The 12,516-nt window shown below is 53.4% G+C and overlaps 2 protein-coding genes and 1 long non-coding RNA gene across 4 annotated transcripts; 2 read left to right on the top strand and 1 right to left on the bottom strand.

Moving 5' to 3' along the window:
• The first annotated feature begins 304 nt into the window (after positions 1-304).
• LOC112907570 (tubulin alpha-3 chain) lies at positions 305-8,993 on the top strand. The gene is made up of 5 exons (XM_025982809.2): positions 305-840; positions 4,957-5,179; positions 6,073-6,221; positions 6,552-7,232; positions 8,611-8,993. The coding sequence occupies exons 1-5, from the start codon at positions 838-840 to the stop codon at positions 8,905-8,907; spliced, it is 1,353 nt and encodes a 450-aa protein (XP_025838594.2). The 5' UTR covers positions 305-837; the 3' UTR covers positions 8,908-8,993.
• LOC112907572 (uncharacterized) lies at positions 2,290-10,380 on the bottom strand. Of its 2 annotated transcripts, XR_003232790.2 has the most exons (3): positions 9,808-10,380; positions 4,877-6,455; positions 2,290-2,448 (listed from the first exon to the last, which is right to left on the bottom strand). It is a non-coding gene; the product is annotated as an uncharacterized lncRNA (long non-coding RNA). The 2 variants fall into 2 exon arrangements; XR_011994717.1 differs by lacking the exon at positions 2,290-2,448 and having other exon boundaries at positions 4,696-6,455; positions 9,808-10,367.
• On the top strand, positions 10,112-12,417 carry THAP7 (THAP domain containing 7). Its single transcript, XM_025982810.2, has 5 exons — positions 10,112-10,147; positions 10,320-10,399; positions 10,737-10,892; positions 11,386-11,526; positions 11,724-12,417. Exons 2-5 carry the CDS (start codon positions 10,320-10,322, stop codon positions 12,286-12,288), a joined length of 942 nt encoding a protein of 313 aa, XP_025838595.1. The 5' UTR covers positions 10,112-10,147; the 3' UTR covers positions 12,289-12,417.
• The last annotated feature ends 99 nt before the right edge of the window (positions 12,418-12,516 follow it).

Raw genomic sequence — 12,516 nt, 5'->3', positions numbered from 1 at the left:
GGACTTTGAGTATTGGTTTCCTGTTCTCCTTCCTGGGTGGCACCACATCAATAAACAGTGTATCTTCACGACAAAAGCTCGATGCGGTTTTTTCACGGGCTTGCCGGGCGTGGGTGGGTGGCGCAACTCTCCTCGGGATTGTTTACAGGTGGGTGATGGGCAGGCCTCCTGGAGGCAAGTCGTGTTTGCAAGGACCTGAATCAGGAACGGGCAGATGGATGGGCCTGGAGCTCCCAGCAGGAAGGCAGCGTAATCTTTTTTTTTTTTTTTAATTATTTTATTTTTTTATTTATGAGACACACACACACAGAGGCAGAGACTTAGGAAGAGGGAGAAGCAGGCTCCCTGCAAGGAGCCCGATGAGGGCCTCAATCCTGGATCCCGGGGTCACGCCCTGAGCCGAAGGCAGACACTCAACCGATGAGCCACCCGGGCGTCCCAAGGCGGTGCAGTCTTGACCCGAAGCCGTTCGCACGTTGGGGACTTGCATGCATGGAAAAGTCCCGCGTCCCACGCAGGGGAAACCGTGGCCACTCCAACCTAAAGGCCGAAGACGCACCAGGATGCTCCGCCTTTGGCTAGGCGCAGCCTTCCCGCCAAAGCCCCATCCAATCAGAAAGCGCCATGCTCCGTGAGTCAAGCCACGGCCAATCAGAAGTGGCCTTCCAGGCCTCGGTCCGCCCCGAGGCGCTGCGGACCAATGGGCGGCTGGGCAGCGACGGGCCAATCCGCGGCAGCGTGCGCTCGGCGGCGGCGGCGGCGGCGGCAGTTGGGCGCGTGGCGTCTGTGGCGGCAGTTGAGGTCTAGGAGCAGCGTTGGGCAGCGGCGGAGCTCACCATGGTGAGGCCCCGGGGCGTGGTCCGCGGTGGCGCGACCACCGCCACGATTGCTGCGTGAATGCCCGGGCTGGAGGGTGGACGACGCCTGTCACGTGAGGCGATAGGCTGGGGCACGGCGGGGACGGAAGCCAGGGCCGGGGTGCGCCCGGGAGGCCCCGGGCTGCGAGGCGAGCGGGCCGTGTGCTCTCACTTGGCCCTTGGGCGCGTGGGCCCGAGGGCCGTGGCGGCCTGCTTCCCGGGGGTCGGCAGGTGCAGGCGGTCCTGCAGAGATTGCGCCCTTCTCCAGCCAGGCTGGCCGCTGGGCGGTTGGCGGCCTCGGTGCGGTCTCGGAGAAGACCAGCCGCAGTGGTGGGTTCCTGAACACGGGAGGGTCCTTCTCAGACTTCTGGGCCCCAGGACATCCCTACGGTATTACAAGTTATCCAGGACTCCAGAAAGCTTTTGTTTGTGTGGGTTACATCCATAGGCATTTGTCATGTTAGACATTAAAAAGTGGGACACTTTAAAAATATTTGTTCACTTTAAGGCAACGCGTAAATAACAAACATCCAAGTCGTAATAGCCATAGATTGTCAGCTCTTTGTAGGAAAATAACATTCCATGACAAAAGCAGCTAGTTCACTTGGCAACCCAAAACACACAAATGCTGTTTCTCGAGAGCTGTATTTTAGCAGATGCACAAGTACTTTATGGATACTTTATATTTTGTCTTAGTTCTTGAGAGCGGAAATTTTATTTATTTATTCATGAGAGACACAGAGAGGCAGAGACACAGGCAGAGGGAGAAGCAGGCTCCATGCAGGGAGCCCGACGTGGGACTGGATCCCGGTCCCCTGGGCTAAAGGTGGCACTAAACTGCTGAGCCACTGGGGCTGCCCTGATTTTATTATTTTTAAAGATTTGCCTATTTATTTTTAGAGGCAGAGCCTGCGGGCAGGGGCCAGAGGGAGAAGAGAGAATCTTCAAGTAGACTCCCCACTGAGCATGGAGCCCAATGCAGGGCTGAATCCCAGGACCCTGAGATCATGACCAGAGTTGAAATCGAGAGTTGGCTGATTAACTGGCAGAGCTACCTATGCCTCATGCGGGTATAGATTTTAGAAAATTAATAATTTTTGCTTCATCATGAACATTCTTAAATGAAATTGACCTTTTTTCCCCTTTTTATCTTGTTACCATGTGTTCATAAAGGTGGAGAATCTATTGAGTGCCGGTACAGTTTGGTGCTGCTACCTTGATTTGTGCTCAAGCACCAGCAGTTCTACCCACTTCTGATTATGTACCATTAGTGTAAATGTGAACATGGTGAGACGGGCTGTCCTACTATGAAACTGCTTTAATTTCCATGTACCCTGAATAGGTGTTTGGCTCTCTAGTGGCCTGGGAACTCCAGATTACTTTGAGGACTGTTGCTGGGTTGGGAATCAGTAGAAACAATGGATCCAAGGAGGATGGATTCCTCCAAGGAGGAAACAGAGCTTTATTGTAAAGTAAAGGAATGAGGAAAGCAGAAAGGTCTGCACATTTGCTGGCTGGAAATTGAAGCTTCTGGATAAGTAGGGAATAAGGTTATCTGCCAAGAATACGAAGAGAGCAGTTGGGCTGGCGCCTGGAAAAAAAAACAGGAAGTTTCAAATAATTTTTTCAGAGGAGATAAAACAGACTAAAGGAAATGTAAAATTTTAATGATCCACGTGAGGTTGGCAATGAATTTATAACTTATATAAATTTATAATTTCTGTTGAAAGCTAGGAATGATTTTCCTGATTACTTTTGATTAGTCTCATTGGTTAGATAATCAGATGAAAATGACCTTGCAAATCACATAGCACATCAGCCCCCATTTTGTAAAAGAAATTGAGGCATTTTCTCAGAGTACAGAGCTTACTGTCATCATAGTGCGGCTGAATAAGTAGAAAACCGAATCAGGCACTCTGTGAAGTACAGGCTGCTTGGATTTAAGTAAGGCAAAATGAATAATACAGATTTGCAAATGGTGTGATTGGGTGGATTCCAAATGACTTGCCAGAGTGTTGCTGGGTTCCTTTTCTGAAGGATTGAGCTCTTGTCATTGGAGAAGTTCTTTCTGGAACTGAATGGTTCCTTCTGGATGGATTCTTGGGGGTTTGCAGCATTGTGTGAATCTCTGTGCTCCTAATTTGAACTTTAGTGCTTGTAATATAAAACAGGACTTCAAGTTCTCGGTATATTTTACATTAGGATTTAGAGTAGGTGGGACACCTTGAATTTCATTTGAGTTCCTCTAAGGATAACATGTCTAAAATAGAACAAATGATTAATGACTCTACAGTTAGGCTCCTGGCAGGAAAGATATGATACTGTCAAAATAGGTATTTTGAGGAGAATCATTAAAAAGGTACTACCTAGGGCAACCCCGATGGCCCAGCGGTTTGGCGCCACCTTCAGCTGGGGGTGTGATCCTGGAGACCCGGATGGAGTTCCACATTGGGCTGCCTGCAGGAGCGTGCTTCTCCCTCTGCCTGTGTCTCTGCCTCTCTCTTTCTCTCTCTGTGTGTGTGTGTCTGATAGATAAATATATACATACATACATACATTTCTTTAAAAAACAAAAAAAGGTACTATCTAGGGATGCCTGGGTAACTCTGTGGTTGAGCATCCGCGTTTGGCTCAGAGTGTGATCCCAGGATCAAGTCCCATATCGGGCTCCCTGCAGGTATCTTGCTTCTCCCTCTGCCTGTGCCTCTGCCTGCCTCTCTCTCTCTCTCTCATGAATAAATAAATATTTTTTAAAAAGGTACTATCGGGGATCCCTGGGTGGCTCAGCAGTTTAGCGCCTGCCTTGGGCCCAGGGCGTGTTCCTGGAGTCCCGGGATCGAGTCCCGCGTTGGGCTCCCGGCATGGAGCCTGCTTCTTCCTCCTCTCTGTGCCTCTCTCTCTCTCTCTCTCTCTATCATAAATAAGTAAATATTAAAAAAGGTACTATCTATAAAAGTATGGGCAGGGTCTAAGGAAACCACCAAAGGACAGTGCACTAGCATTTGTGATGTCTGGTAGCTATTAACTCCTAGCTTTGAAGGTGAAGAGGAGTGGTTACTAGAAGGTGAGAAGGAAGCTATATGAAGAGCACGGACTGCTGACAGTTTGTGGCCTGATAAACACACTCAAGGAACCCATGGCAGTCTGGCAGTGAGGGAGCACCCTGACCATACTGTCCTCTAACCTCCCAGTCTCCTGCTGATACCTGCCATTGCCCAAGGGAATGAGAAGCCAGGGGCAAGGGAGCCCTTTAAATACAGTTCACATGGGTCAACCTCCCTGAGCACAGACCTAGATGGGGAAAAATAGAGGTTAGATGTAGGTGGGCATATAGAAGACACACATGCAGTGCCCACCAGCCATGGGCTGTGGTGACCTGTGTCCTAGTTCACTTTTCCTTCCCTGAGTCTATATTATGTGTTGCCTTGCCTTTGGAGAGGACACCATCAAAAACAAATACTCTCAGGTGGCTCAGTGGTTGAGTGTCTGCCTTTGGCTCAGAGCGTGATTGGAATCAGGTCCCACATCAGGCTCCCTGCATGGAGCCTGCTTCTCCTCCCTCTGTGTCTCTGCCTCGCTCTGGGTCTATTGTGAAAAAATAAAATCTTAAAAAAAAAACTTTTAAGGTCTTATGTAATATTCATGAGAGACACACAGAGAGAGAAGCAGAGACACAGGCAGAGGGAGAAGCAGGCCCCATGCAGAGAGCCCGAAGTGGGACTTGATCCTGGGACTCCAGGACCATGCCCCAGGCCGAAGGCAGGCACTAAACCACTGAGCCACCCAGGAATCCCTTAAAAAATTTTTTTAAACCTAATATTCTCTAGAGAATAACTTACGGTTAACCATAAAGTGGAGTTTACTAATGTTACATGAGTGGTAGGAAACACTTTGTATAGGGGCTAAGTCTAGTACTTAGTAGCTAGAGTGATTTAGAGCACCTGTATTCATAGGGACAGAAGGATCACATAAGCTTTCTGGGAAAGGTTTGTGAAAGCCTTAGAAAGTGAAATACATACATGTATTATGTTTTCCATGCCACATAGTATTCATTGCGTTGAAGACAAGGGAGTCTCAATGCTTATGTTCTGGTCCCCAGCGCGAGTGCATCTCTATCCACGTGGGGCAGGCAGGTGTCCAGATCGGCAATGCCTGCTGGGAACTGTACTGCCTTGAACATGGAATTCAGCCTGATGGTCAAATGCCAAGTGACAAAACCATCGGTGGTGGGGATGACTCGTTCAACACGTTCTTCAGCGAGACTGGGGCTGGCAAGCATGTGCCCAGAGCAGTGTTTGTGGACCTGGAACCCACCGTGGTCGGTAGGTCCTGGGGCACTTGGGTGGCTTTGCTGGGAGAGTGGGGGAGACTCCCTGAAGCCCCATCCATGTCCCCTGGGCTCCTTCCAATCCTTTTGCAGAATGGATGAGACGTACAAGTATATGCCCGTGGCTGTGTTAGGTGAGAAACCACGGGGTTAGTGCTTAAAGTGTCCTTGACACCGAGGCTCCTGATTTAGGAGAACCTAAAGTACAGAACAAAGATGGGCTGGGACTAGATTCACTTGTGGCCGCCTCAGAGCCAGGTGGGTGGCTATGTAAACCCCACCTGCAGGGTGCCCAGTCACCGGCCCCGCCCTGACTCTGCACACATCTGATGCAGGTGCACAAGAGTCTTGACGTGCATCTTAGACATAGAAGGTAACTAGAGAAGATTCGTTGGGATCCTGCAGATTAGAAGCCTGAGGTGGTTCTCAGGGAGAGCTACAAAGAGAGAGCACCTTCAGCGGCCACCCAGGAGAAGACAATGTCACCCTGAAGTGTGAGGCGCAGGCCACATAGGGTGCCCCAATGGGACTGCCTGGCAAAGTCATGCTGACGTGGTGACTGTCCAGGATGTAAGGGATTTTTTAGTTAGACTCTTGGATGTAGCTCCAGATCTGAAGAAATAATTCCATGGGTGAGGGTGTGAGTGGTTTCCCTTCTTTGGGGACCAGTCAGATTGGACTTGGTATCTCCAGTTGATGTGACCTACTAGAGCCATAGATTGCAGCTGTGGTCTGCATGTTGCACAGACATTTTCTATGAGACCCTGATGCTGCTGCCCCCCAAGGAACAGCATGTGCTTGGTAGATCCAAAGGGTCCCCGAATCTATCCCCCTTGGCGAGTTAACAACAGGCCTTGAAGACCGACGGCCCACGTGTCCTCTTTGCAGATGAAGTGCGCACGGGGACCTACAGGCAGCTCTTCCACCCAGAGCAGCTGATCACCGGGAAGGAGGACGCAGCCAATAATTACGCCAGAGGCCATTACACCATCGGCAAGGAGATCGTTGACCTGGTCCTGGACCGGATCCGGAAACTGGTAAGAGGGCGCTAAGGAAGCTTCTTGTGGGTGTTGCCCTGGACAGGAGGGTGGGCAGGGATGGCGGCCAGGAGATGACTTGGACAAAACCCCAGGCCAGAATCTCGAGTCCACGTCTTCCTTCGCGTGTGGCTTCAGTGCCTCCTCCATCACCCATCCGTCTTAACGTCTGCCCTGCTCTTTGCTTCTGAGCATCACACGGGTGCCCTGTGGACGGTTTGAATGCGTGGTGTCCTGCAGAGGGAAAGAGAAGTGACTGTGGCTCATCAGAGGCTGGCAGTGTGGCTCCCACCCTGGCGGCACTGACTCTCGGTCTGTGATTTCTCTCAGGCGGATCTGTGCACGGGGCTGCAGGGCTTCCTCATCTTCCACAGTTTTGGGGGCGGCACCGGCTCTGGGTTTGCGTCTCTGCTCATGGAGCGGCTGTCGGTGGACTACGGCAAGAAGTCCAAGCTGGAATTTGCCATCTACCCGGCTCCCCAGGTGTCCACGGCCGTGGTGGAGCCCTACAACTCCATCCTGACCACCCACACCACCCTGGAGCATTCCGACTGTGCCTTCATGGTGGACAACGAGGCCATCTACGACATATGTCGGCGCAACCTGGATATCGAGCGGCCCACGTACACCAACCTCAATCGTCTGATCGGGCAGATCGTGTCCTCCATCACGGCCTCCCTGCGATTCGATGGGGCCCTGAACGTGGACTTGACAGAATTCCAGACCAACCTGGTCCCGTACCCCCGCATCCACTTCCCCCTGGCCACCTACGCCCCGGTCATCTCAGCCGAGAAGGCCTACCACGAGCAGCTGTCCGTGGCCGAGATCACCAATGCCTGCTTCGAGCCGGCCAACCAGATGGTCAAGTGTGACCCTCGGCACGGCAAGTACATGGCCTGCTGCATGTTGTACAGGGGGGACGTGGTCCCGAAAGATGTCAACGCGGCCATCGCCACCATCAAGACCAAGCGCACCATCCAGTTTGTGGATTGGTGCCCGACTGGATTTAAGGTAGGACTGGGTGATGATGTGAGGTTTCTCCCGTCAGGGGCAGCCGACCAAGTACAGAAGGCCTTTTGTGGAGAATACCCCTGATCCATGGCAGCCAGCCCCTGGTCATCTGAGCCTGAGTGATAATTTATTCAGTGGGGCCTTTTGAACTTCCTTCCTTAGTTATCACACTATATATATGTGTGATGAGAATTTTTTTTAACTTCAAACAGGAAATTTTTAGGACAATTTTTGTTTCCTCTTTTGGGTGGTTAATTTGTGTGGAAAATGTAGTTTGGGTTTAGAAATGCAGAAATTTTGGAAGCATTTTGAGAATTTATATGGATATTTTAAATTGGGGCATTAATACAAACATTGCTGTCGCTAAACACTTCATTCCACTGGCACATAGAAGTTAACCCAATCTAAATATCGCATGCAATGTTTGATTTAGAGAGAAACTGTCGTGTTTTTGGGAAAAATATGATGCCGTATTTCTCTCTCTTTTGGTAAGCTTAGCAATTCTGACCTGAGTTTGCCTCCAGCATAGTTTGTAGTCACCTTCCATTTGATACAGGATAGGAAACTTGATGTCACTTTGCAGCTTTGTCCATAGTTTAAATACTAAGCCCTGTCAAGGCTTTCCATCATAAAATTTCAACAGCCACACCTGTTCATTGATGTGCTGTTGTGGCTGCTTTGTGCTACAAAGACTGAAGTAATTGTGACAGAGACCATGTGGCCCTGCCAGCCTAGAATATGTACTGTCTTGCCCTTGACGTTCTAAGTGACCCTGTGTATTGCTACCCAAACCTCTGTCCCCTGGTTTAGAAATTTGGAATGCCTCTCCTTTGGTCCCAGCCCTGGATTATCACCCCCTTTCTCCTATTAGCACACCTAGGCCGCCTCCTGTTGCAGTGGTAGCAGCAGTCCTCAGACCTCTGACAGCAATCCTGTTGTCCTGGATTCACAGGCTAGCTCTCTTAATGGGAGACCGGGGTGGGAGGATGATCTCCCCTCATAATAAAACCATAGTGTTGTGACTCAAGCAGAAGAGGTTTCAGCTACAGCAGTGAATCCTCGTCTGTAGAATCCTATGGAGAAAATGCCATCTAAGGCATACAAAGTATTATTCCTTTTTAGAAGAAACCATCCTGTTACCTGAGCACGTCACATGGCTCAGAGGCTGGGACACAGCCCTTCAGGCAGCTTGGAACCGAGCCAGGCTGGCTGGCCCCTTTTTCCCTGTTGTCCTTGTCTAGAAACCAGCACCCTGCTTGCCTGACACTTTGCCTGGCACAAAGAAGGCACCTGCCAGTCTCCTGTTTGCATGAAAGCACCCACCATTTCTGGGTTTGACTGAAGCTTCACAGACTGCTTTCTTCCTTTTCTCTGGCAGGTGGGCATCAACTACCAGCCCCCCACTGTCGTCCCCGGGGGTGACCTGGCCAAGGTGCAGCGGGCCGTGTGCATGCTGAGCAACACTACCGCCATCGCCGAGGCCTGGGCCCGCCTGGACCATAAGTTTGACCTCATGTATGCAAAGCGAGCCTTTGTGCACTGGTACGTGGGGGAAGGCATGGAGGAAGGGGAGTTCTCTGAGGCCCGGGAGGACCTGGCAGCCCTGGAGAAAGATTATGAAGAGGTGGGCGTGGATTCTGTGGAAGCAGAGGCTGAAGAAGGGGAAGAATACTGACCAGAGCGGAGCTGGCAACCATCTCTTTGTATCGCCCCCACTATAACATTACGAGATAGGTTTACCTATTAAAGTTTCTGTTTGAAGCATCGTGTACCTTGTCCTGCATTTTGACATAATTCTGATCCAGATCCCTGTCTTTTCCAAGTGGATTTCCAGGGAGGAAAAAACAGGTTTCCTTTCAGAAAAAAAATTAAGCATGTCTGTATGTTTAGTTACCACATTAATCCTAGAAGAAGGCTTCAAAAGTCATGGCTGAGGGTATTAGGAAAAATGCTTTGGTTCTTAAATCTTTCACTAGTTCTTGATGCTCCTTTGGAGAATGGAATTGTAACCTGGTTTGTTTTTCCAAATTGTGGAATGGCCACTCTGACTCAATCTTGTGTGCCCTGCCCCAGTGCAAACTTATTTAGTGAGGCTCTGTTTCTAGCAAGGGCTTTGTTTTGGGGGGCTTTGCATTCATTCATTCATTCATTCATTCATTTTTAAGAGGGCAAGGGAGTATGACCAGGGGGGAGGAGCAAAGGAGTCCCAACTCCTGCCAGACTCTTGGACCCCAAGGTCATGACCTGAGTTGAAGGCAGATGGCTTAACTGAGCCACCTACATGCCGTTGTTTGTTTTTTTAAAAGGTTTATTCATTTTCATTTTAGACCCAAGTACAAACAGGAGGGGCAGAGGAAGGCTGAGGGAGACTCCCAAGCCAAATGCATTGGCCCAGGGGGTCCATCTAAGGACCCTGAGGTCATGACCTGAGCTGAGACCAAGAGCAGGATGCTCGACTGGTTGGGCCACCCAGGTGCCCCTAGGCACTAATGGAGCGGCTTCCTGCCGGAAGGAATTACAATCTGGCCTTCTGCCCATTTTTCCGGAGTGTGGGGAGTGGCCACCGCCCGCCTACCCCATTGCCGGCACCTCTCCCGGAGTAGCTGTGGGTCCTGGACTCTGTCGGGTCCTTTTGATTCGCATCTTGGCCCCCTTTTCTTCTCGCTGGAGCTCCTTTCTTGCAGTCCGGCCAGCGTGGGTCCCGGGCGAATCCTTGGGTGCCGAGGTGTTACCAAAACACAAAGAGGGACCGCGTGCGGGACGGCGCACCCCCGGCGGCGAGCTGAAGTGCGGGCCGCTTCCGGGGCCAGCCCCGCCCCTCGGCCGCGCGCCGCGCTCTTCCGAGTCTCTATGGTACCAACTTCCCCCGCGCGCCACTCCTCGCGAGACTTCGGCGGCGCAGCAATGGCGAGACCGTGAGTGCCGCTGACGGGAGTCAGGAGAACGGGCTGGGACGGGGCTCGGGCAAGATCGGGCCGGGGGAGATCCGGCAGGCCTGGGCCGCGTGGCGCGGAGCGGTGGCTGGGGGCGCGAAGCCCCTGTGGGCCTGGACAGCCGCCCACGACCAAGCTCCCGCCTCTTTCCCAGATGCCGCGTCACTGCTCCGCCGCCGGCTGCTGCACACGGGACACGCGCGAGACGCGCAACCGCGGCATCTCTTTCCACAGGTCAGCGCGCGTGCGTATGCGCCCGTTTTACCCTCTTTGCGGAGCCACGATTGCGCACGCGCCTTCCTCAGTTTGGCGCGAGGCTTGTATTTGTAGGTGGGAAGGGGTGACGGGGGCGGTTCCGGTAGGACCGGCTCTAGACAGGAAGGTGGCGCGGGCGGCCCGCCGGCCTGGGGCCTCTGCCCTCCGGCCCTTACCTGCCGGATGATACCCAGGAAGTTGCTCTCCTTGAGGCCTGTTTCCTGGCCTGGGCCTGGCAGGTGGCGGTGGGTGCCCGGCCAGCCCTTGCTGCCCGGAGCGCGGGCACCCTGGTGCTCACTGGTTTGTGGCTCTGCAGACTTCCCAAGAAGGACAACCCGAGGCGAGGCTTGTGGCTGGCCAACTGCCAGCGGCTGGACCCTAGCGGCCAGGGCCTGTGGGACCCGGCTTCCGAGTACATCTACTTCTGCTCCAAACACTTTGAGGAGAACTGCTTTGAGCTGGTGGGCATCAGGTGAGCTCCTCGGCGGCCATGGCGGGGCAGGGTTTGAGGAGCTGGCCGCTGGGGGCGGCTGCAGGGCCAGGAGAGGAGGCTCCTGAGTCACTGGCTGGGGGACAGCGTGGCTGCCTCTCCCCAGCCTCCTATCTCAGGGACCGCCAGACCCATCCCCTCGGGATGACTGTGCCACAGGCAGAAAAACACGAGCTTTCTCAGAGGCCGTTCCTTGCAGCCCAAGTCCTGCCAGCAAGTCCATAACGAAATCATTCTTTTTGGCTGGTCAGCTTAGTTCTTAACTGTGAGGAGTCCTGCAGGGAAGAGATTGGTGTAACTGTCTACCTTGGCATTCCTTTAGCTACGTGCTTGCAACATGTCTATCCACCTCCCACAGCGCTAGCATGGGAAAGCCTGATTCGGGGTGCTGGAGGCGTGGTAGTTCTGTGTCCCGCAGGTGGCCCCGGGTGGCAGTATGTGTTGTCCATCTCATCCAGGCTGCTTTCCCCTACAGTGGGTATCACAGGCTGAAGGAGGGGGCGGTTCCCACGATATTTGAGTCTTTCTCCAAGCTACGCCGGACGACCAAGACCAAGGGACACAGTTACCCACCTGGCCCACCCGACGTCAGCCGGCTCCGGCGATGCAGGAAGCGGTATGTGTGCTGTGGGTGGAGGGTGCCCTGCTCCCACATCAAGTCTGAAAGATTGGGCTGTGTTTAAGGTGTCAGCAGTCTTGCTGAAGAGGGTTCAGCACCAGCAGCATGGACTCTGGTGGGCTGGTGACTTGGGGTCTGGCAAGGCCTTGGCCCACCCCATTAGTCTCTCTCTCCCTCTCTCTCTCTCCTCTCAGATGCTCTGACAGCCGGGGGCCCACGACTCCATTTTCTCCACCTCCACCTGCTGATGTCACCTGCTTTCCTGTGGAAGAGGCATCAGCCCCTGCTGCTTTGCCTGCCTCCCCCACTGGGAGGTTGGAGGCTGGCCTCAGCAGCCCCTTCTCAGACCTCCTGGGGCCCCTGGGTGCCCAGGCAGATGAAGCAGGCTGCAGCGCCCAGCCCTCACCGGAGCGGGAGCCAGAGAGACAGCCGTCCCCCCTTGAGCCACGCCCCGTGTCACCCTCAGCCTATATGTTACGCCTCCCACCCCCAGCGGGTGCCTACATCCAGAATGAGCACAGCTACCAGGTGGGCAGCGCCCTTCTCTGGAAGCGGCGGGCTGAGGCCGCACTTGATGCTCTGGACAAGGCCCAGCGCCAGCTGCAGGCCTGCAAGCGGCGAGAGCAGCGCCTGCGGCTCCGGCTAAGCAAGCTGCAGCAGGAACGGGCACGGGAGAAGCGGGCGCAGGCCGATGCCCGCCAGACTCTGAAGGAGCACGTGCAGGACTTTGCCATGCAGCTGAGCAGCAGCATGGCGTGAGTGAGGGGCTGCTGGCCCTGGGGCTTCGGGCTCTTCCTCCCTCAGAATCCATCTGGAAAGGGACCCGGTCTGAGCTGTGTCCACCAGACCTGCCAGATGCCATAATAAAGTGGATTCTAGGAGGCCCTACTATCTGCTTCAGCTGGGGCTGGGGTCCCTCCCCTGGAGTCCAAGCTCTCCACTGTGGAGAGCAGGAAGTCTGGCTCTTGCCCGCCCCTGCCTCATGCA

Source organism: Vulpes vulpes, chromosome 10 (genome assembly GCF_048418805.1).
Source record: "Vulpes vulpes isolate BD-2025 chromosome 10, VulVul3, whole genome shotgun sequence".
NCBI classification, from domain to species: domain Eukaryota; kingdom Metazoa; phylum Chordata; class Mammalia; order Carnivora; family Canidae; genus Vulpes; species Vulpes vulpes.
Note: the sequence above shows the minus strand (reverse complement) of the source record. Positions and strands in the feature narration are given on the sequence as shown.